This window comes from Triturus cristatus, chromosome 1_2, assembly GCF_964204655.1.
Source record: "Triturus cristatus chromosome 1_2, aTriCri1.1, whole genome shotgun sequence".
In the NCBI taxonomy this organism is placed as follows: domain Eukaryota; kingdom Metazoa; phylum Chordata; class Amphibia; order Caudata; family Salamandridae; genus Triturus; species Triturus cristatus.
In genome coordinates, this window is record NC_140580.1 from 219,982,528 (window position 1) to 220,004,245 (window position 21,718).

The 21,718-nt window shown below is 43.6% G+C and overlaps 1 protein-coding gene across 8 annotated transcripts in view; it reads right to left on the reverse strand.

Annotated features, from left to right (window-relative positions):
- Positions 1–21,718, reverse strand: part of USP54 (ubiquitin specific peptidase 54) — a 1,650,598-nt gene that overhangs the window by 154,300 nt on the left and 1,474,580 nt on the right. For 7 of the 8 annotated variants that reach the window (XM_085603496.1, XM_085603494.1, XM_085603489.1 and 4 more), the window contains one exon: positions 12,016–12,156. The exons of the other annotated variant lie outside the window; for it this stretch is intronic. In XM_085603496.1, the coding sequence (XP_085459622.1) occupies positions 12,016–12,156 (141 nt within the window). The remainder of the gene's footprint in view (positions 1–12,015; positions 12,157–21,718) is intronic. 8 annotated transcript variants of the gene reach the window in all.

Genomic DNA, 21,718 nt, shown 5'->3' on the forward strand with positions numbered 1-21,718 from the left:
AACTTTCCACCACAGAAATGTGAAGACAATTTGTTTGTTTGTTTCTTTTTTTTACAAATTTTGAGGTTTGCAAGGGATTCTGGGTAACAGAACCTGGTGAGAGCCAGTCAAGTCACCGCAACCTGAATTCCCCTTGGTGTCTAGTTTTCTAAAATGTATAGGTTTGCTAGGTTTCCCTAGGTACCGGCAGAGCTAAGGTTCAAAATCTACAGCTAGGCACATTGAAAAAAAAGGGTCAGTTTTCACTGTAAAAATAAAGTGGGTCCACATTGCGTTTTGGGCCGTTTCCTGTTGTGGGCACTAGGCCTACCCACTCAAGTGAGGTAACATTTTTATCGGGAGACTTAGGGTAACACAGAATTGTAAAGCAACTATTATTACCTATTGACTTTCAATGCATTTCTGCCTTCCAAATGAAGGACAATGTGTAAAAAAGAAGTGATTTTGAAAATTGACCTATCATTATCATGCTAGTATGGGTACTTTTATTTTGGAATTGTGCAAATATATACTGTTTCTAACCTCTATATTTTGTTCCAATTTCAGAAATACATAGGTGTCTTTCATACCGATTTTTCCATGCATACATTTTCCCAAATGAATTGCTATATACCCTGTACATAATGAAAAACCATTGCAAGACACTGCTCAGTTATTGGCTCTGGGTTCGTCAGGTTCTTGGTGAACCTACAAGTCCTATATATCCCAAGAACCAGAAAAGTCCAGCGGATGTAACAGTATATTGTTTTCAAATAGCTGTCACAATTAGAAGAAGCTACAGGTGAAAACGTTGGCACAAATTTTTTTCAACTAATTTTCAATGCTTCCCATATTTAACTGTTAGTTTCTAAAAAGAATCTTTGAAGGATCTACACAAATGACCCCTTGCTTGATTCCGAATCTTGTCTATTACACTAAAATGTATAGCTTTCCAGGATCCATTATTCGTTTCAATAGCAAAAATAGGCTATATTCCAGTAAAATGCCAAAACTGTGCAAAAAACGTTGATGTTCTGACAAAAGTCTGTCAGTCCCTAAAAGCTGAGAACATGGTGATTTCAGTCCCACAAACCCTTTGTTGATACCATTTGCAGGGAAAAACCAGACACTTTCATTTGAAACACTTTTTCCCCATTTTAAAAATTAAAAAAAAGATTTAGCTGTATTTTGGCTAATTTCCGGGTCCCCTCTAGGGGAATCCACAACCCCTGTGCACCTTTAGAATCCCCATGATGTTGAAAGAAAAGGACGCAAATTTGGCGTGGATACCTTATGTGGTCAAAAAGTTACAGGGGCCTAAGCGCGAACTACCACAAATAGCAAACAAAAGGCTTAGCACAGGGGGGAAAAGGCCTAGCAGCGAAGGGGTTAAATCTTGTAATGTAATCAAATGTACTTGTGATATAACTGCTAAACATATGTCGGAGGTGCTAAGATGTGATGTCGCTTCTTGTGATGTCATTTCCTGTGAGGTCATGGGCTGTGATGCTACTTCCTGTGATGCCACATGCACTGTCACATGCTTTATGTCATGTGTCACGATATCTTTCAAACTGCCTAACTTGTCTAGTTCTCCCACTTCTTTTTTAGGACTTGAGCCCTGGGCGCACCAGAGCTGTACAATTTTCATTATGCTGCTCTATCCCGGAAAACCACTCATATTTACCTTTGCATAGAAGACACTCGGTACTTATAGTGATCTTGGGGCTGGCAATACTTTTTAAATTCAATTCCCAATTTCACACTGTGCTCCATTGCATGAATGCTGGAATGTGTGCAAGCGGATGGGGATAGTCAATGGTGTGCTCCTACAACTGTCGAAAGTAAGATTTAGTATCTATCTATCTATCTATCTGTCTGTCTGTCTGTCAGTCAGTCAGTCAGTCACTGAAAACACACTAATCCAGAGGTCTTCAAACTTTTTTACTCCGAGCCCCCCCTAAGCAAAATGTTTTGAGGTCAGGCCCCCCTCCAAAACTTTATGACAAGGATTGGGGGAGCGGGAGGGACTTGGCTGCGTGCAGGGAGCGGGGCTTATGAGATGATTTCAGGAATACTTTTTCTATAGCTTATGAACTGCACCAAATATGAAACTTATAAAACAGCAAATGCATCAAACAAAAACAGATATCCCAAACAAACTGCTCCCCATAATTGGGGTGTTGTGAGCCCCTCACACTCTTTGACCCCAATGCAACTATACCTGCTTCACTAATGATAACTGCAGTCCTGAGTAGCAGGCTATCTCCTTTGCCTTTTTTACCTCTTCCCCTCCATGATGGATCATCACCTCTGTCCTAATGCTTGAAAGGACAATAAGCTCTGATACCCCTTTTTTTAAAGGTAGACAGTCATAATTGTGATGTAGTGGGCCCCCCAAATCCCTGGGCCCCAGTCCTGCTGCATCTGCTCCTTTATGATAACCGGCAGTGGCCACTTACACACGTGGCAGCAGTACCAGCTTCACTAATGAATGTACCTTTTAAAAAAACAAAACACTTGTATTGTCCCCTTCTTTGGGGTATCTCGCTGAAGAAGCGGTCTCTGGCCATTTGTAAACATAAAAACGAGTCTGCATACAGTGCTCCCTATTCTGGGCCTTCTCTTTGACAATATCTATGAATCTCGCTCCTTTCCTCTGTCTCCTAGACCATTCCTGTGAGGCCCCCAGGGATTGAGAGGATTAGGGCTCTGCATCTGAATGCAACCCTGCTGGCCTTCTACCTGCTACCCCATGGACTCAGCTTTCACAAAAAAACTGCCCCTGAATGGTTAATACTGACTTTGAGATGCCTCTGCCTGAAATTGAAGTGTGGGTGGTAGTGCAGAAAGTTAAAAAAAGAAACCATGGAATTCTGAGTTTCTGCAGCAGCGTTTCCCACATAATTATCAGTGTACTGCATTTGCTACATAATCTGCAGATTTCAACAACAAAAAAACTTGATTCTAGCTCAAACGGAACAAAAGTTACTTAAAGCGTGACAAAGTGTTCTGGAGCAGTGGAAGGCCCATTGCAAAGATTGACTGGTAATCTTGTAGTTGCTTACTGCTGTATTTGGGTGCTACACTGGTACTAATGAGGTGAAATATTTCCCCTGATTGTGTTACCGTGAGTTAAAATGACAAAATAATGAAGTAATGCTAACCAGAAAATGTAGCGCATTGTGCCGCATAATTTACCTTTTCTGCTGAATAATTCCAGTGGATCTGCTTAAAGTTTTATGGTGGCAAAGATCTATTCTTTTTAAGATGTAATGTAAAGGACTTATCAGCTGGGATCTGGAATAGCTGAGACACTTACAAAAATGTCTGCATTTGATACAGTTTGATTACTTATTACTAAAGTATGTTTTGTAAGAACTTGTTTTATCTCAATCACTGTATCATGTTGCAGCAGCCTAGCTTAGAGTATCTAAATACTGTTTTAAAATAATGACTTACATATTCACAGTGCTTTCTGCCACAGGCTGGGACCTCATAGCACTATAAACAGGGCCATTGGAATTATGCGGCAGGAGAAGACCAAATTATGCAGCATGGTTGACTAAATTCTGCAGCAAGCAAAGGCAAATTATGCTGCATATTTTGTGATAGCCCCAAGAAGCACTATTTTGCTATTTTTACACCTGTTAACATTGTCCTGGCCTTTATTGCCCCTCATAAGTACCACATTACCCCCACATATAGCAATAAGCAACAGAAAGGTGACCAGTCAACCTTTAGAAAGGGCCTTCCACTGTGAGGTAACATGTGTTGCTGCATTTTTCAATCTGCAAATTATACAGCAGACGATGGATTTTGTGGCAAATGCGGGAAAACCATTACTATGCGCTGTGAGTGCAGGGTGAGTGTGAAAGTGAAGGGTGAGAATGAGGAGTGAGTTGTCTGAGTGCAGGATGAATTCCCAGACACTTGAAGTTAATCAGCATGTTATTGAAGGGGCGTAGGGTTTCAGATACAAGTTAAACTATCGCTACTATGGAATTAAATCAGGGAATCGAGGGTGAAGGAAATAAATAATGTGCTGATCCTGCAACAAACTTCCAGTCTTATGATTAGGGTTGCCAGCTCATTATTTTGAAGTTGCAGACGGTACAAAAATAAACAGTCACCTAAAGCCCTATTTTCAGCACTTATCTGTGCGTACTTCGAAAAGCAAATATAAAGCACTTTTAAATGTGTTCTAGGGCTGTCTGAATGTTTCATGACTGAAAATAAAAGGAACAGACAGAAATTCAAATTACAAATGAATACATACTTTTTTTTTATTTAAGACCCTATTTAGTGTCAAAGCAAGGTTTTTGCTGGCTCTTTAAACATACATGGCTGGCATTTTTTCTATTGACAACCCTTTTTTTTATATTCCTTTTCATGAAATGCATTTTCACACTACAGCAGTATATTTAAAATACAAATGTAAGGAGGAATAGGCAGAGTTGGGGCCAAGGGGGTACTGGAAAAAGAAAAAAAAACAGCCTCCGTAACCAGTTTCCAAAGGTATGCAAATGGTCTTTAAAGACCTGTGAAAACCGGGGCTGCTGGAGTCTTAATAAGACTCCAGACACTGCCCAGCCGAGCCCCAAGCAGCACACCCACTGACCTCTGGCCCCACGGCACTCTGAGGGCTTCCGAGTAAATGAAGATAGCCTGGAAATGCAGCAAATAAACATCAATTCAATTTAGCTTTATTCGATAATTACTATCATAAAAGCTTTCACAGCCATAAAAGCAGTATTATACATATCAAAAATGGTGATAGTTAAAAAGATATATAAAAGTTAAAAAGAAACTGTGGCACCTGTGGAGAGGTGTGGCTCACTAGCTAGAGGCGGCAGACCCGTAAGCAGAGAATCGGCCAGGGACCAGGGTTCAATTCCCGACGCGGCAGGGTCGTGGACCAGGGTCAAAACGGACTCGATAATTCTCGCCTCGGTACCTACTCTAACCAGGAACACACTCGGCAACTCTGCAACTCTGGGCATTAAGCTTGCCTCATCTCTACAACGGCCTCCCACAGACGCCGGGGATGCCTGGTTTCACCTTGGAGATACCCAGAAAGGGACCATCTCACAGGGATAGCCAGGACGGGTTCCCCAGCGGTCAACAGCGCCGGGACGCCCCGTTGCTGGGGTAGCTGTGCGCTTTACAAGTCTACAACATTAACCAGTGAATAAAACAACAATTCATAAAAGGCAAGTTCCCATTAAAAACGAAATACTGGTGTCAACAGGGGATCTGCCAGGCATAGTTTGTTCTTTATCCTCTTGCACAAAAAAGTAGATTCAAATTTGTTGGATAGCAGCATTGACTAAATTTGTAACTTTGACAATGGCTTTCATTCGAATGATCCAAGCACAGCCCAAAAATTTAGCAACTCTACAGACAAAGACTGGCCTGGACGCATCAGATCTCAAGATGGGAAGTGCAACTTGATGGTTCCTTGTTCCTAGCTGGACACAAATGGGTTTAAGCCATTTAGACCTGGCCTGCCGATATGCCGGACATGCAAATAGGCAGTGAGCTATAGTTTCATACAGGGCATAGCAACACGGACAGCTGGAAGAAAGATTTTTTGCTGGGTCCCTTTTGGCAACTGTAGCATTAAGGTGCAAAGACCCAAACCGAAAAAGTGTGTACAGCTTTCTGTCCGTAGGGACTCGAATGAAGTCAAAATAGGGTTCCAAATGGCCAACTTGTTTGTGCTGTAAGAAATCCTCTGATAGTTTCCCATGCCTCGGGTAGCACAGGAGCCGTTGGTGTATCCAGTTCCAATAGATCTTTTTTAGCTCAGCCTTAGGTGGCTATGCTTGGTTCGCCCATGCATCAGCTAAGCCCAGAGACAATAAGAGTTCCTTAAGTTCGTTGAGCCATTTTATCCTTTTACCCGTGTCCAAAGAAATCAATTCGCTGAGTCCTGCCGCATAGTGTGATAGCTCAGGGGTGGATCTTAATCTTGCCCAATACAGAAGGGGGCGTAATCTAACTGTATCGCTCACCCTGTGCCTCCCCATATCGAGGAACAGGGGTGTTAAAGGAGTGCATTGGGGGACAGAGATCACGTCTCTTAAGAACTTGTTCTCTGACTTTTGGATCTCTGCTGTTTGCTCGAACCCCCAAAGTTCCGCTCCATAAGTTGCCGAACTTACTGCCTTTCCCTCATATACGACCAGGACAGGGGAGACCAGTCTAGAGATGGACAGGCGCTGCTCTCTTAAAATTGCCCCTGCTGCTCTTTTATGATTTAGGAGCATCTTACTCAGATGGGGTCCCCATGACAATTTATCCGATAGCCTCATCCCCAGATAATCAAAGCAGTGAACTTGCTCAAGATATGAGCCATTAAGGATGAGTTTGGGTCTAAACTGTTTTCCAGGATTAAAAGCCATAAATTTTGTTTTGGAGATGTTAATAGTTAGGCCCCTTTGTGTACAGAAAACCTGGAAGCGAGTAAGTAGTGTTTGGAGACCCATAGGGGATTTGGAGATCAATAGAGTGTCATCAGCAAAGAGAAGAGTGGCTATTTTCCCCCCCGCCATGTCTGGTGCATCAGCTGGAATATGGCTCAAAAAATCCACCACACCATTCACATACAGCGAAAATAGTGTGGGGCCAGAACACAGCCCTGGCGGACTCCTCTCCTTACTGGGATACTCTCTGTAGTCTGTCCTTGATCTCCCCATCTAATTCTTGCGGAATTGTTATCATGAAGACGAACTAGAAGGGAGAGAATGTAGGGGGGAATTCCCATTTCCTGCAAGACGGCCCACAGCTTGGCGCGCGGAACTAGATCGAATGCCGTCTTGAGGTCAATGAAAGCGAGATATAAACTCCCCTTTGCAATGACTACCACTTTCCAGTAGAGTAATAATAGGCGAAAGACTTGGTCTATTGTACTAGTGGCTTTCCTGAAGCCCGCTTGGCATTTAGATAGAATTCCCCCTTCCTCCATCCAAAGATGAATTCTATTGAGGAGGGTACGCCCTACCACTTTCTGCATGCAATCTACAAGGCTGATGGGCCTATAATTGGCAGGGTCTTGGCGATCACCTTTCTTAAAAATGGGGATAACTTCCGCTTGTTTCCAGGATGTGGGGACTTCGCCACCCTCTAGGAGGCTATTGATCAGATGCTGGATATATTTGGCCCATCTACCTGGTTCCAAGCGGAACAGATCGCCCGGAATGCCATCTGGTCCTGCGGCTTTAGCTGGTACGATGCTATTAATGCCACTTACAACCTCATCCAGACTAAAAGAAATTGTAGGGTCCGGAATAGGTAGGTACTGGGTAACCCTGCTGGACGCTCGTTCTCCCTCTGCGTCATCAGCATATAGATTGGAATAATGATCCCACCAATTCTGGCTATCTATATGGTTTGGAATTGCAACAGTACCTGCCCTATTTTTGATGCTAATTAGTGACCAGAAGGAAGCAGGGTTTCTCTCATTTGCCACTAATTTCAGCTCATCCCAGTGTGCCTCCTCCCAAGCACGTTTAGCTAATGTCAAGGTTAAGTTATAGTCTTTCCTCGCTAATTTGACCCTAATGCTATTTTTCGCTTTGACAGCGGCTATTAGTGCTTATCTTTTCTCTTTGCAGAGTCCAGTAAACCAGGGGTTGAGATTATTTTTTGGGGGCTTCCTTTTGCCTGAGCTGGTGCTTCCTAGAAACTGTTCCGCAATCAAGGAAATAGTTTCCTGGTGGATTATAGAAATCTTACCCTTCGTCTGAGTCGAAGCCATAGCTTCCTCAAGATCTCTAGTTTTTTCATCTAATATTGTAGAGATAAGAGAGATCTTCTTTTCATCTGCTAGTACTCTGGGCCACCTTAGCCGCCTACCACAATTAGAGGGTACTACCTCTCTAGAGAAAAAGGAGTCCGCAGAACATTCAGGTATTTTAGACAGCGGAGCAGCCCAACGATTCTGCAAGATTAAAGTTAGAGGATTATGGGGGCTATCTACAGTGGAACTGACCTCCATGTCAACTAGACTCTCCCAAAGGCGTAAGTCCAGCAAGATGTAATCGATACGAGAGGGACATGACAGCCTGTTGAAGGTGTTCGCCCCCTTAAGATCTGACACAGTTCTTCCATTTACGGCTCTTAGGCTGTATTCCAAAGTAAGGGCGTTCACCTGCAATACAATCTCAGTCCATTTTTTAATTGGGGCCAGGGATAGCGGGGGTACTCCCCATCTATTGTCCTCTTCAACTAGATTAAAGGGGTCCTCGTTGCCCAGGGGCTCAAATGTACAATTGAAGTCCCCGGCTATGATGGTTTTTGAGGTGGGTGGACAGTTAGCTAAGAGGAGTTCTAAATCACTCAAGATGGTCGATATCCTGCCACTCACTGTTCCCCTAATGTAAACATTGAAGAGGTTAAGGGATTCTCCTTTTTTTGGGACCTTGATGGATAACCACAGAATGTCGTGGGTATTACTAACTTTAGGAGTAACAGACCACCCCAAATCGAGGTTAATCCATATTAGGAGACCTCCTGAGGGTCTTCCTTTGCCACTAGAAATTGCAGGAATAAAATAGGTGGCATATCCAGAAATGAAGAGCGCTTCCATACTCCATGTCTCCTGAAAGATGCAGACGTCACGCGTACCCACAAACTCGACCCATGACGGTGTATTCATATTTTTCTTAAGGCCTGCTATATTCCAGGACAGTATTTTCAATTTACTCGTCGAGGGTAATCTAACAGAATTAATCGAGTTGGGCTGGACATGTGGTAACTGGCAAGGTGGAGATTTTAAATTGCGTAAGGGGAGGGTGCCCTGGGCAATAAGTCCTAAACTGTTTGTGTTCTTGGCTAAAAAAGGCACTAAAAGTCAATCATTTTTATCAAGGGAAGATGAAGAAAGCGCTCCTGCCTTGAATGTTGAATTGTGGGATGTCACTATCCATCGCCTGAACTGAATTCTAGAAGGGTCTGGGGAGGAAGTTCTATATTCTAGTGTAACCAGGTTCTCAACCAATAGGGCGTCCACCAAAGTTAATTCGATCATATCATAATTGAGATCAGGGGAAGGACATCTCTTTGCTTTCACGATGTCCTCCCTAATAACAGATCGACACCCTCTGACATGACCGATCCAGTGGATCGATTTATTGATTAGCGAGTCACTGGACTCGTGAAAACCTGAGATGGGTATTTTTGGGACATTGGTCATAAAAATAATGTTTGGGGATTTCTGGCCAGGGCCAATTTGGTCTCGGACCACAGGAGGTCCGGCCATCCCCTGCGACCCTGGATTCAATAGTCTAGGCTTGGGGCCCAAGTAATGGCTGCCACTCCTGCTAGGAATAGTAATACGATCTTCATGAGTGGTCCTGGGGACTTCCTCTGCCCCCCTAGAGTGCTGCATCCGGTTCTCTACCCCAGCTGGAATTTTAACCTTATTACCCCCTCCAATGGGGGCTGGGTCTACTTCGTTAGTGAGTTGGGGACCACCCAAGATATAATGCGGGTTCTCAGAATGAGTGTATTGGGTACGGTCCATGAGATCCGTTAATAGTCCCCTTATACCCAAGACCTCCCCTCTAAGTTCCTTAATCACCCTTTCTAATTCTCTAATGGTATGGGTGCAAGTGCAACAGTGACCCGGGCTAGAATGTTTAAGAACAGGCGCTGAAGGAGTGGAATCATAATTGGTACTCATTGCGGCTAGAGGGGCAAATCTATTAGAGCAAATAACATTAGGGGTAGGTTCACTACTGATCTCGTCCTCAACCTGAGCTACTCCCTTGTTACTTTCGTTTAGGTCCACAGACACGTGGGGGTCCCCGTCAATCCGCTTTAACCCCCCTTTCTTATGTTTAAGAAATAACTGAGGTATCACTAGGTTTTTAGCAGGAGATACAGAAACATTTTTGGCGGGTTCTTCTACGTTGGGACTTAGGGCGTTTTCTAGTATACTTTCGCATTCTTCAATGACAGTATCGATTCTGTCCATCACACAATTAGCAGCCGCACCTTTGGCCGATTTCTTTTGTCTCTTTTTCTTGCTTTGGCTAGAGGTGAAAGCATTTTGGCCAACCATTCCCTCCATTACTTTCCTCTTCCCCATCAAACCTAGATAAAGCCACCCGGGCAACCCCACCAAAAGAATGAAATAAATACACTTTCAGCTGAACGAACACTGTAATCAGGTAAGCTCAATAACTCATAGGAAACAAAACCCAGCTAGAGACTCAACCAAAAAAAGACCCAGATGCTGTAGGGAACAATTGACAAAATGAAATTACAAAGCACGGGAACTGTACCATATAAGGCGCAAGAGACCAGGCCCGGCCCTGCCTCGGTCTGCCTCCGACGGCCTCAGACGGCCCGCCCTTTGCCCAGACTTAGCCCGGTGCCGCCCGTGCGCATCCCGCATGGCGGGAGGCACGAGATGTTTAAAAGCGGTCCCCGGTCACAGGGGGCAGGACCTCTGCTGCTGGAGCTGGCCCTCAGCCTTCTGGGGTGTGTAGTCTGCAGGTAAGCCTCCTCTGCACTCCCCGGTGCTGGCGCGGCGTCTCCCGCGAAGCGGGAGGCGCGAGGTGTTTAAAAGCGGTCCCCGGTCACAGGGGGCGGGACCTCTGCTGCTGGAGCTAGCCCTCAGCCTTCTGGGGCGTGTAGTCTGCAGGTAAGCCTCCTCTGCACTCCCCGGTGCTGGTGCGGCGTCTCCCGCGAAGCGGGAGGCGCAAGGTGTTTAAAAGCGGTCCCCGGTCACAGGGGGCGGGACCTCTGCTGCTGGAGCTGGCCCTCAGCCTTCTGGGGCGTGTAGTCTGCAGGTAAGCCTCCTCTGCACTCCCCGGTGCTGGTGCGGCGTCTCCCGCGAAGCGGGAGGCGCGAGGTGTTTAAAAGCGGTCCCCGGTCACAGGGGGCGGGACCTCGGCTGCTGGAGCTGGCCCTCAGCCTTCTGGGGCGTGTAGTCTGCAGGTAAGCCTCCTCTGCACTCGCTGCACTTCCAGGCGTCTTTATTTACATGTGCTTGCAGAGGCCTTCGCGCCCCCCTGGGAACCCATCCACGCCCCCCCAGGGGGGCGCGCCCAACAGTTTGAAGACCTGTGCACTAATCTAAAGTGACATATAGTTTGGTGAAAATATATGAGGTAATAAGCAGTGCATGGTGAGTGCACACGTTATAGTTACAGTTGCTTCAGTTATTAAATCTGGTTAATTTAATTGTTTTTATGTAGCTTAAAATGTAAAAAACAAAATGTACTTTTAAACTTTATGTTTTCTGAGATGTTGTAATGCAAATTAGGATAGTCTTATCATACCTAACTATAATGTCACTTTACCTTGGATTGTTTCAGTCAATTTCCAGTTTTTTTTTTTAACGTAAAGTAATATGTCATTTCCATTCCCACTGCTTTTGGATTTGGCCGTAGGGCATGGCCTGCTTCAGGCTCGGCATCCAATCCCTCGTGTACTGCTGACTCCCTACCACGCATGGCCTTTGGATGTGTGCAGTGTGTCGTTGCCTGAAGGGCCTCAGTTCAACCTCCTCTGGGCTGCTTACATCAACTCAAAAAAACAAGCTATCTGGATCAACATCTGGCTTTCTGCAAAACTTGTTGTAATTCCATGCAACTGTTTTGGCTGTCCTTGTTTTTAAAGTTCCAATGCGAAACCGCATGGGAAACAAAATGTTTTGAGCCCCCCCCCCCCCCCCCCTTTATCTCTGTCCCCTACTTGACAGATCACCCCAAAACCTTCTAGGAAGGAGCTGAGATGGATTAACTTTTTATTTTGGAAAGTTTCATTAAGATGTGTCAAACTGTGTCACATTATTAGAAAACCATGTATAAAGGCGCTGGAATACTTTCCCCTTAATAGTCCTCTAATATTCTAACCTATGAAGCAAAACAAACAGCTAAGTACCAAAATGACTTGCCATAACCTGTGAGCACAATGTTGTACCATCGTAATCATCTAAAGAAAGAAAGACATTCCTCACCATCATGTATCCCCAACACAAATTCCAACAGTACGTCCAACAATTAGGGCCATTTTACTTACAAAACTGTGAGAAGAGACGAGTATCTCCTCCCTACTACTGACGGTGGTCCCACTGAGGCTGCAAGCCAGGCGGCGAAAATTCTCAGCGCTGTACAACTCGTCATCTTCAGACTCCCCGCTGCAACCCCTAGTGTAGGCCACCTGCAGACACACACACACAGAGTTCAACATTCAGAAAGGCAGAGTCAGGAGTAATCCACCCACACACTAATCTCAAGCGGTTGTAGGCAAGTAGTTAAACAACAGAAGAAGGTTTAAATGTGTTGCATCGGGCTCTGGAAGGCCTGATTGCCGTCAATATCCCCAAAATGGGAACCACGAAAGAGCCAGCAACAGCAGCTACCTAAACTCTTGTCCATGTCACAGAATCAATTACAGCAAGTCTGTCCAATGATTGATTACAGGGAACGCTTTAAGTTAAAATCATAATTAAAATGACACTTGCAAAGAGTTGCATTCACAAATGATGCGATGAGCAGAATAGACAGCTAAGCAGCGATGCGTTACATCAACTCAAAGTTGCAAGTAAATACTTTAGCAAAATTCTTTAAGGTATAACATTTCTTATATAGATGAGATTATTGCGGCTGTTTATGATGAAACAGTGAACCTCTCCTTTTCGTACTGAAAATAGTGTTACACTCATGACTGCTTTTAAAAATTCAAAAGTGTGTACAATTTGTTTTTGCAATTAGTGCTCAAAAGCAGAAATGAGAAACATGTTAATATTATGATCATTGTACCTGTAGTCATAACACCAACAACAAAAAGTAGCATTATTATGCTTACCGGTAATATGGGTATACATCTTCAAAAGACATGTTCTCATTATGCATCAGTTGGACCTGTGCCACTTGGTGGCAAAACCTATATCAACAGTACAAACATTTTTAGGTCTCGCCTCTCGTCTTCAATACTTAGAGGGGTTCGGGTCATCCCATTACTTATCATTGACTGACCTTCTAGTCAATATCACAGGCTTGCTTCTTTAAAGGATTTACTACCTTTTCTTGTGTTTGTCTGTCCTCTCTAGCTCAGGTTCTTTATCATCCATTCCATTGGATCAAATTGTATGTTTTCACTGCTTACATTTAGGGAACTACTTTTCTTCTACCTCTCCAGACCCCTAATGATGTTGAGTGAGGGGACCACACAGTGCCCCTGCCATTTGTTATTGGTATGGGCCCAGGGAGGGCATTTCCAGAGCCTAATAAGACTCGGTATGGGGCTGGTCACCCCTCCTCCTTTAGATTTGATTCAGGCCTTGGGGATGGGGTCTCAGGGGGACCAAGAAGGCTTGGGAAGGGGCGCACAGCTCCTATTCCCATTTTATTGGAACTTTTTAAAGGGGTGGGGTACCGCACCCAATTAAGGGTCGGGGAGGGGGCTGCATGCCCTCCTCCCTTAATATATATGCTTTGTCCCACAGGACCCAATGACCAACCCTCTGCAGCGCACGCCAAAACTATGCGCGGTGTGGCTTTAAGTAGCCTTCTGGGGGGTTGGCCACAGGACAAGGCAGCAGGCCAAGCCCTGTCCCCACTACACCGCTGCTCACTGCCAAAGGCTGTATGCAGTTGGCTGCTTGCAGGGATTTGGAATCAGGGCCTGGCTGCAAGACAGGCCTTGCAGCTAACCCTACGCCAACACACAACCAGAGGCTGTGCGTGGTGTGGGGTTGGTTGCCTCAGGGTGGCTGCCTGTGAGGAGTTGGGCCCTGGGCCTGGCTGCAAGCCAGGCCATACCGTCAACCCCATACTGCGTGCGCAGCATGGAGTAGGCCGCCTGTGGGGAGGGTTTCTTCAGGGCTTGGTTGCAGGCCAGGGCCTGTGGCCAACCCCCCAATGTGCGCAGCGGGGTTTGGTTTTATGCATGGTAGTGAAATATTACTTAACGTTAAAAAACCCTAGAAATTCACTGAAAAAACACAAAGGTTACAGTAATAGTATAGATGTGATAAAAAGATCTGCTTTTGTTTAAAAAGAAAAACCTAGTAATTCACTAAAAAAAGCGAGGGTTAAAGTAACGTTAAAGTTAGGTGAATATGTCAGTGACAACATTAACATTCTGAACTAAAAACACCACAGAAATTCACCAGTTGCAGTTAGCAGAGCAAACTCTAAGTTGCGCCACCACAATGTACTGCTTAGTGAAATCACATATTGTGTCACTCATGACATGTTCAATGACATCACTGATGACATCTCAAATGACATCGTCAAAACCTCTTTTGCACACATTGCAAAATAAACAGGTGTGGCATTAGAGCTATGAAAGTAACTGCAAAATAGCTAAAATAATATGAAGCATCATTAATGCATCACAAATACAACTCCCTTAGGTGTAGCACGTATGTGTTGTGTGCAACATGGGCCCTAAACATGCAGCCTAGTTCACATTAACAATCATCCACAGACATAAGGGAAACCCTCATTGAACACAGTGTTCAATATGTATATAACTGTTCAGAGAAAGCCGAGTTCCTCAAAATACTCAACTTCCCTTACAAAATGAATGCCCTACTATGGACAGCTTATATTTGTATCAAATCCCCGACAATCACGGAACCTACATTGAGAAATGAAGTTTATATGAATGGGTACTGTAAACTGTGTTAACTCTATGTAGAGAGTTTACTCTGTAGCACAGTTTTCAGACAGTGAAACTCTCATGAGAAATACACTACACTCTATGCAATACTTGTCAAAAAGACACTATTCACTTAAAATAACCAAGGTATGAAAGTGCTAAAGATCATACGAAATGCAGCCTTCACACTGTGATGAAAACCTTACAGATAGCCCATCTTCTGAAGTAAAAGATGCATATGTAAATAGGTTAATAACTGGTGCACAGTCTTCTATGTTAAAAAGAAATTGTCATGCTGAGACAATTATGTCTAATAACACAATGCTGCTTACAATACTTAGTATGTAGTACATAGGATCTTTGCCCTTTTGCAAACTTTTTCTACAGAGTCAAAAAAACTTATGTGGAACATGCTGACAAGTCATCAACTGTCACCTTCACACAGGTTTCCTCTGCAATGCAAAGATTTATAACATGTTCAATACCTCAACACAGCTATGATGTATTAGGAGCACATGCCTTTTGTAAACACTTATACCCATTAGCTGGATACAGGCTGTACAAAATTAGGTAGATAATTACTATGGTAGTTACCTGCGACTATATAAACTATAACACAAACTAACCATTCGTTGGAAGATGTCAACAGAGATGCCATCAATGATGTAATTTGAGTCATCAATGAGGTCAACTCTGAAGTCATAGAACATGTCATGAATGATGTAATAGTTCATAAGCAGTGCATGGCTAGGGTGTAAGTTATAGGTAGCTCTGCTAACAATAACTTGGGAATATCTGTAGTTTTTATAGGTCAAAAAGTGAATGTCCTCACGGACATATTCTCCTAAATATAACTTTACTTGCCTAAACAAGATTAAAAAAAAGTGACTCATCATGACACACACATGAATCTGTGGAGACACATGCGCGCCTATATGTCATCATATGGCATGAGTGTGGACAGACAAACGTGTATACGTCACCCTTTTTTGCTGATTCTACATCTGCAATAACCACTGATAAAGCCAAAATGTCTGCATTTACAAATCGAAAAGGCAAGACAGATTGACTTTGCCAATGCCTGTTAAGTGATATTGCCTAAGGACCACAAATGCCATCCCTACTCCTACAGGCATAAGCGAGGTCCCATCTTTTTTACACTCACTGCATTCCTCTTCCTAAAGACTTTAGTAATTCTGGAGCTGAAGCCAGGGGTGTGTGGAATTTAACACTTCTAAAAGTAAGATACTAAGCATTCTGAACTCACGGGTACACAGACTCTTCATACTCTATCGCTTTGCTTTGCTCTATTTACAACTTGTGGAAACAATTTCAAGCTGTAACTAGTGACTGAAACTAGGTTCCAAGATAAAATGTTTCAAGACAAAGGCATTCATTCTATGATGTGCATGTGCTACAAAACTAGAAACAATTGAAATAGTCCTAGAAAATAAGTGAAGGGGTCCATGTGACTGTTCTATAGATTTCCAATTAGCTGAAGGTGCGCCAAAGGCAAGCCCGTCTGCACCCGTCCGCGTCCGGCGGGGCCAGGGGCCACAACCAATGTCCGTTCCCCGACAACTAGTAGATCTTATAGCCCACAATCTCTCCACAATCTAAGAGGAAAGGCAATTTGCAATAGTCTACACTCCTTGAATGTCGCAGAAGGGCATTTTAATTGTCTACACTGTGTTTTTAATCTTCATCCGTCTATTAAAGTCCAGACCCCTCCTGGAAAACATATTACACTAAAGATTTTTTTACTGAACTGCAGATCATTCCCTAAACATGCTACTGAAATCGTCATGTTACTGGAGAAACAAAACCCTGATGCCCTATTCCTGATAGAAACCTGGCTCAACGACTCCGACCCAGTCCTCACTCAAACGCTCCCTCACGGCTACCTTATACAACGGGTGGACAGTTAGAATGGTATAGGGGGGCATAGCAATTGTTTTTAAAGACCGGTTCAATTGTCGCATCACCGCAGACCTCCTACCGTACTGCGAGAGTCTAGCTTTCTCCATAGATTTCTCCCCCACTATCACCTTTTCTGATCTAATAATATATTTTGTCCACCTGGGGCCCAAGAACAATTCCTGAACACCCTCCCTGTAACTGTTGCTAATTTAGCCTGCTCTCCGTCCAACTTCACAGTACTAGGGGATCTTAAAATACACCCAGACAACCCCTCTGATCAAATCACAACAGAGCTGACCGTGAATCACTCCGCACTTCAGCTAAAAAAGAGAGTACTTGAACCTACACAGATTAAAGGTCACCTACTTGATCCTGTCTTCAGTAATTGCAATGAACTTACAGTAGGAGCACCATGTCCGCTTCCCTGGTCTGATCACTTCCTGATACCCCTGTCTTGGGAAATCTCTGGCCCTACCTTCTCCCCCAACTCGGCCTGTTGCTCGGAACGTAACTGGTCTAAGCTTCCTACAGAACAATGGATTTTAGTTCTGGAAGCCACCAGGCCAGCCACTGACCCGAACCCCATCTCGGCCAATGAGAAATTTAACAACGAGATCTAAAGCTCTTTAGATGACGTACTCCCCAAGAGACCCACTCACAAAAAATGTAGGCCGAGGATCTCCCCATGGTACCCCCCGAAGCTACGGGAACTCAATTCTGCAAAAGGTTAGAGAGGAAGTGGAGACAAAACTATGCAGGATCCAGCATATTAAAATATAGGGAGGCAATAAGAACCTATAAAGGCTAAATTAAATCTGCCCACGCTTCTTTCTACAAGGAAAAAAAATAATCTAGCCTCTAACACCCCCAAAGAAATCTTCTGGATTGCCAAAACCCTTTCAAAACTGCCTCAGAAACAACCAAACATAGACAGTGCCCATGCACGCTGTAACAACCTGGCTGAGTTTTTCCGCCAGAAAATACAAAACATACAATCGTCTTTGCCATCCACTCAGAACCATCAAACCCTGGCTCCCACTACTGTACCAGTGTATGGAACTCAAACTGTACTGGAGCTCATCCCCCCATTGGACCTCGTAACAATAGACTATCATGGCTCGGTAAAATCGGGCTCCCCCAGAGACCCTGAGCCTCCCCGTGCTTTGTCCCCAGTCATGGGGAACATCCTCCCAGTAGTCCTTGACCTGGTCAGCACCTTCATTTCCTCTGGAGTGGTCCCCCCTGCATGGAAATGCACAATGGTGAAGAAAAAAACTAACCTTGACCAGGATAACTTGGGGAATTACTGCCCTATTTCCCTCCTCCCAAGGCTGAGCAAGATTTTGGAAAGGCACGTCAACTCAGTCCTGGTAGAGTTTTTAGAATCCAACAATCTACTTCACCCTTCACAGACCGGCTTCCATCCCCAACATGGGACCGAAACCGCCCTTCTTCCAGTAACTGAGAAGTCCTAGAGGATTTTGGATCAAGGGGGAACTGCAGCTATCATTCTCCTTGACACCGTTAACCACGACATACTGATCATCAGACTCAGGAGTCTGGGAGTGACAGGTGGTGGCATCACTTGGATACAATCCTTCCTAGGAGAACAATCTTTCCAGGTCTTTGAAGGAGACGTTGTATCCAAACATATATCCCTCTGTTGTGGTGTCCCTCAGGGCTCTTCCCTGAGCCCCACACTGTTCAATGCCTATATGAGTCCTTTGGCAGAGATTGTCCGTCCATCTGGCATAAAAATCATTACCTACACTGATGACACGCTGCTCGTGGTGGCATTAAACCATCCCGAGAAGACATCCAGCGACCTAGGAAGCTGCCTAGAGGAGGTAGCCAAATGGATGGAACTCTCTTGCCTAAAATTCAATGGGGACAAGACGGAGCATATGCTCCTCGGTAACTCACATTCTTTTAATCCCAAGCTATTTTGGCCCAAATGTCTTAGCCCTGCTCCAGATCCTAAAAACCAGATCAAAAGCCTTGGCATTTGGTTGGACCGTTCCCTTAGCTTCAACTACCAGGCGGCAAAACTATTGGCCACTTGCTATGTCCTGCTGAGGATGCTACACAAAATACTCCCTCTTCTCCCATTTCAGGCAAAAAGAATTATGGTCCAGGCTCTCATTCTATCTCGCTTGGACTATGGGAATGCCCTTTATTTAGGTGCCCCTCAATCCACTACAAACAAGCTCCAGATAATTCAAAACTGTGCATCTCGCCTGCTCCTCCAGTCCCCTTACCGGCAATCCGTAAAACCGGCACTGAGGAGCCTTCACTGGCTGCCTGTCAGGGAGAGAATCCAATTTAAACCTATGTGTATAGCACACAAGTCCTTTTGGAGGAATGGTCCAGCAATCAGTCGATCTATTATCATTCCATACCATCCTAGCAGAAATATCCGCTCTGCATCCTCTTCCCTCGCCCTACTTCCAAGAATAAAGAGAGCTAGATGTGGCGGGCGCTCCTTTTCCTATAACTCCGCCAAACTATGGAATGCTCTCCTCCCACATATAAAGGCGGGGCCTAATTTGCTACCCTTTCGTAAACTCCTAAAAACACTGCTCTTTAACAATTGCACTTAATCACTGGACCTTTTCTGTCTGTCCGCGTTCGTCTGCAGCGCTGGGGTGCCTGAGGGTAGCTATTGCGCTATGTAAATGTTTTTTTCCATTTAATTTCATTTAATTAGTGACATACCTTTAAGGTCTGTATTCACAGCACAGCTGAAGCCTGACAATATGTGAACAATAGAAAAAGAGCATTTGGAAGTACTACTGAGAAAAGGTGTCAGGCTGTCCCTAATGATAGTATCCTTGATTAAAGCATTTGCTTGGGCAGAAGTTGTGTGCTTCCACTGAACAAAGAGTGCTTGTATTGCAATTGTTGCCTTGTGGGAAGCTTATGCTCAATAGAGGAGGACTGGGTTTGGTTATAGTGGCAAGCGAATGATCAACACCACAAGTCGACCTATTTAATATGACAAGGTACAATAAAGGCCTGACATAGTCATTATTAAAAGAGTTTGTTTAAAATAATACGCTATTAAAAGAGGACTGTTACTATTCTGGAATATAGCCTGCAGAGAAGTATTTTGGTACATGGAATCTCACAGATTAATGTAGTACTCAAGGGTTTCGGTGTTGGCTACCTTTTCTGAAAATTTGTGGCGATAGAAGTGCTGTGATAATCCTCTTTGGCCTCTCATAGCATAGCTAGTATTTTACCTTGCCAACTGTAATTTAGTATTCATTTGCAATTTTATGAATGTATGCCTATTTGTTTCCTAGTGGGATATGTATGCTTCTTCACTGTAATTATGATTAGGGTATGGTTAGATGCCAATGATAAAGGCTACAGTTCTCATAGGTTCAATGGGAAAAGTATTACTTACGTTATGACAAAGGCAGTAGACTTGCCTTAATTATTGTGAAAAACATTTTTTTTAAGATAATTGGCCTTTAACAGTGGATTGTTATCACACTGTGTTACAGACTGTAAACATGTATTTTGTTACATACAATCTCACTGATTAACGGACTAGGCAAGGCTTTTAGTATTGGTCAGCCCCTCCAACAAACCCTAAGGGTAAAATATTTTGACTGTGATGATCCTTGTTACACCCTTTTGCTAGGGGATGTTTACTGCTTTACCAACTGTAATTTTTGTCCATGATTTTATTTTTATAGCTCTATGCATAATGTTTGCCAGCGTAGGCGCACTTCAGTGGGCCTGGGTTTATTGTGAAAAGTCAGGACAAAGCATGGAGGTCTTTACTTATCATGAACAGCATGTCCTAAAGGCAATATGATTTCAAGAGTGGGTTGTTAATACACTGTGAGAAAGCCTGCAGGTAGCTATTTTCATAAATGTAATCTCACAGATTACAATAGTTGTCAAGGGTTTGCTGCTGTTGACCCACTCAAACAAAGTATGTCAGAGTCTATGGCTGGCCGGCCCTTTCCTTCTGGTTCGCGCACTGTACTTCTATGGACACCAGTATCATTGGTGCATAAACTGAAGTCGCAGCTCGGAGTTAGGGACAAAACATTAAGATGGCTGCTAGATCAGTCCCATCAATATGGATGTGGCGTAACGGCTAGAGTGGGAACATTTTAAAATCGGGAACGGGGTTAAAGTCTGCAGGATGCTCAGCATTGTGTGTGACTGTTAAGAATTGTTTTTAAATAAATATGCAACAAAGAGTTTGATATGTCGGGAGAAGTAAGCGCCGATAAGGGGGTTGGGGCACAAACAGGCGAAACTAAGCTCAGATCAAGAATGATCTTCAAATGAAAAGTGAAACTTAACCAAATACGAGCAGGAAGGTAAGAAAAAAAATCCCCCCGAACAACGGACAAACAACCAAAGTGTAATGATACAGTACTTAGTCCCTGCTCCTGGGAGGAAACAAAAAGACAAAAAGGAGGGACAAAGAGAAGGATTGACCACTAGCAAGCAAGGATTTTTAAAGGACACTGAAACAAACAAATGAAAAGCAGTTAAGCCCACAAACAAGTATCTAGTAGTAGATAGAAAGCTAGACCTAAATCAGGTAATTATATCATTTATTAGCACCATAATCACATAAAATAATTAGTACTAAAAGGACACTCCTATGAACCAATATCATAGTATATAGATACACTTTCTACATTTATACTAAACCATCACAATTTACTTGTAATTGAAACTTCACATTTCATTATGCTGTAAAATCTTTATTTCGGCATAATAGCCATAAAAGAAGAACATATATAAAAAATGAATGAACTATGGGAGAGCTACATACACATGACCATAATTCAATAATGTTTGGACAAGGTCCATATATTATTAAAAAAAAAAAAAATCCCTACATATCATTCTCTAAAGTAATTAATTGATCACAATTGCTTACCAATTATTTCAATAATGATTCATCCTTTCCTTCACATTTGTAGTGCATCTCTATTTTAATTTGCACCCACTTTTTGCTGTTACTACATACAGGTTGCAAGAAACCTGTCAAAAAATAGTATTAATTTACTGAAGCTGCGACGAGTCACGCTAAGCGCAAAGGGTGCACAGATCACTTTTAAAACTGAAGTTTCTTTTAAAATACCTGTTTTACTTATTGGTGCATATGAGCTGTGTTATAGCTCAGGGGGACAAGTTTACCTTGTTTTAAACTTTTGTG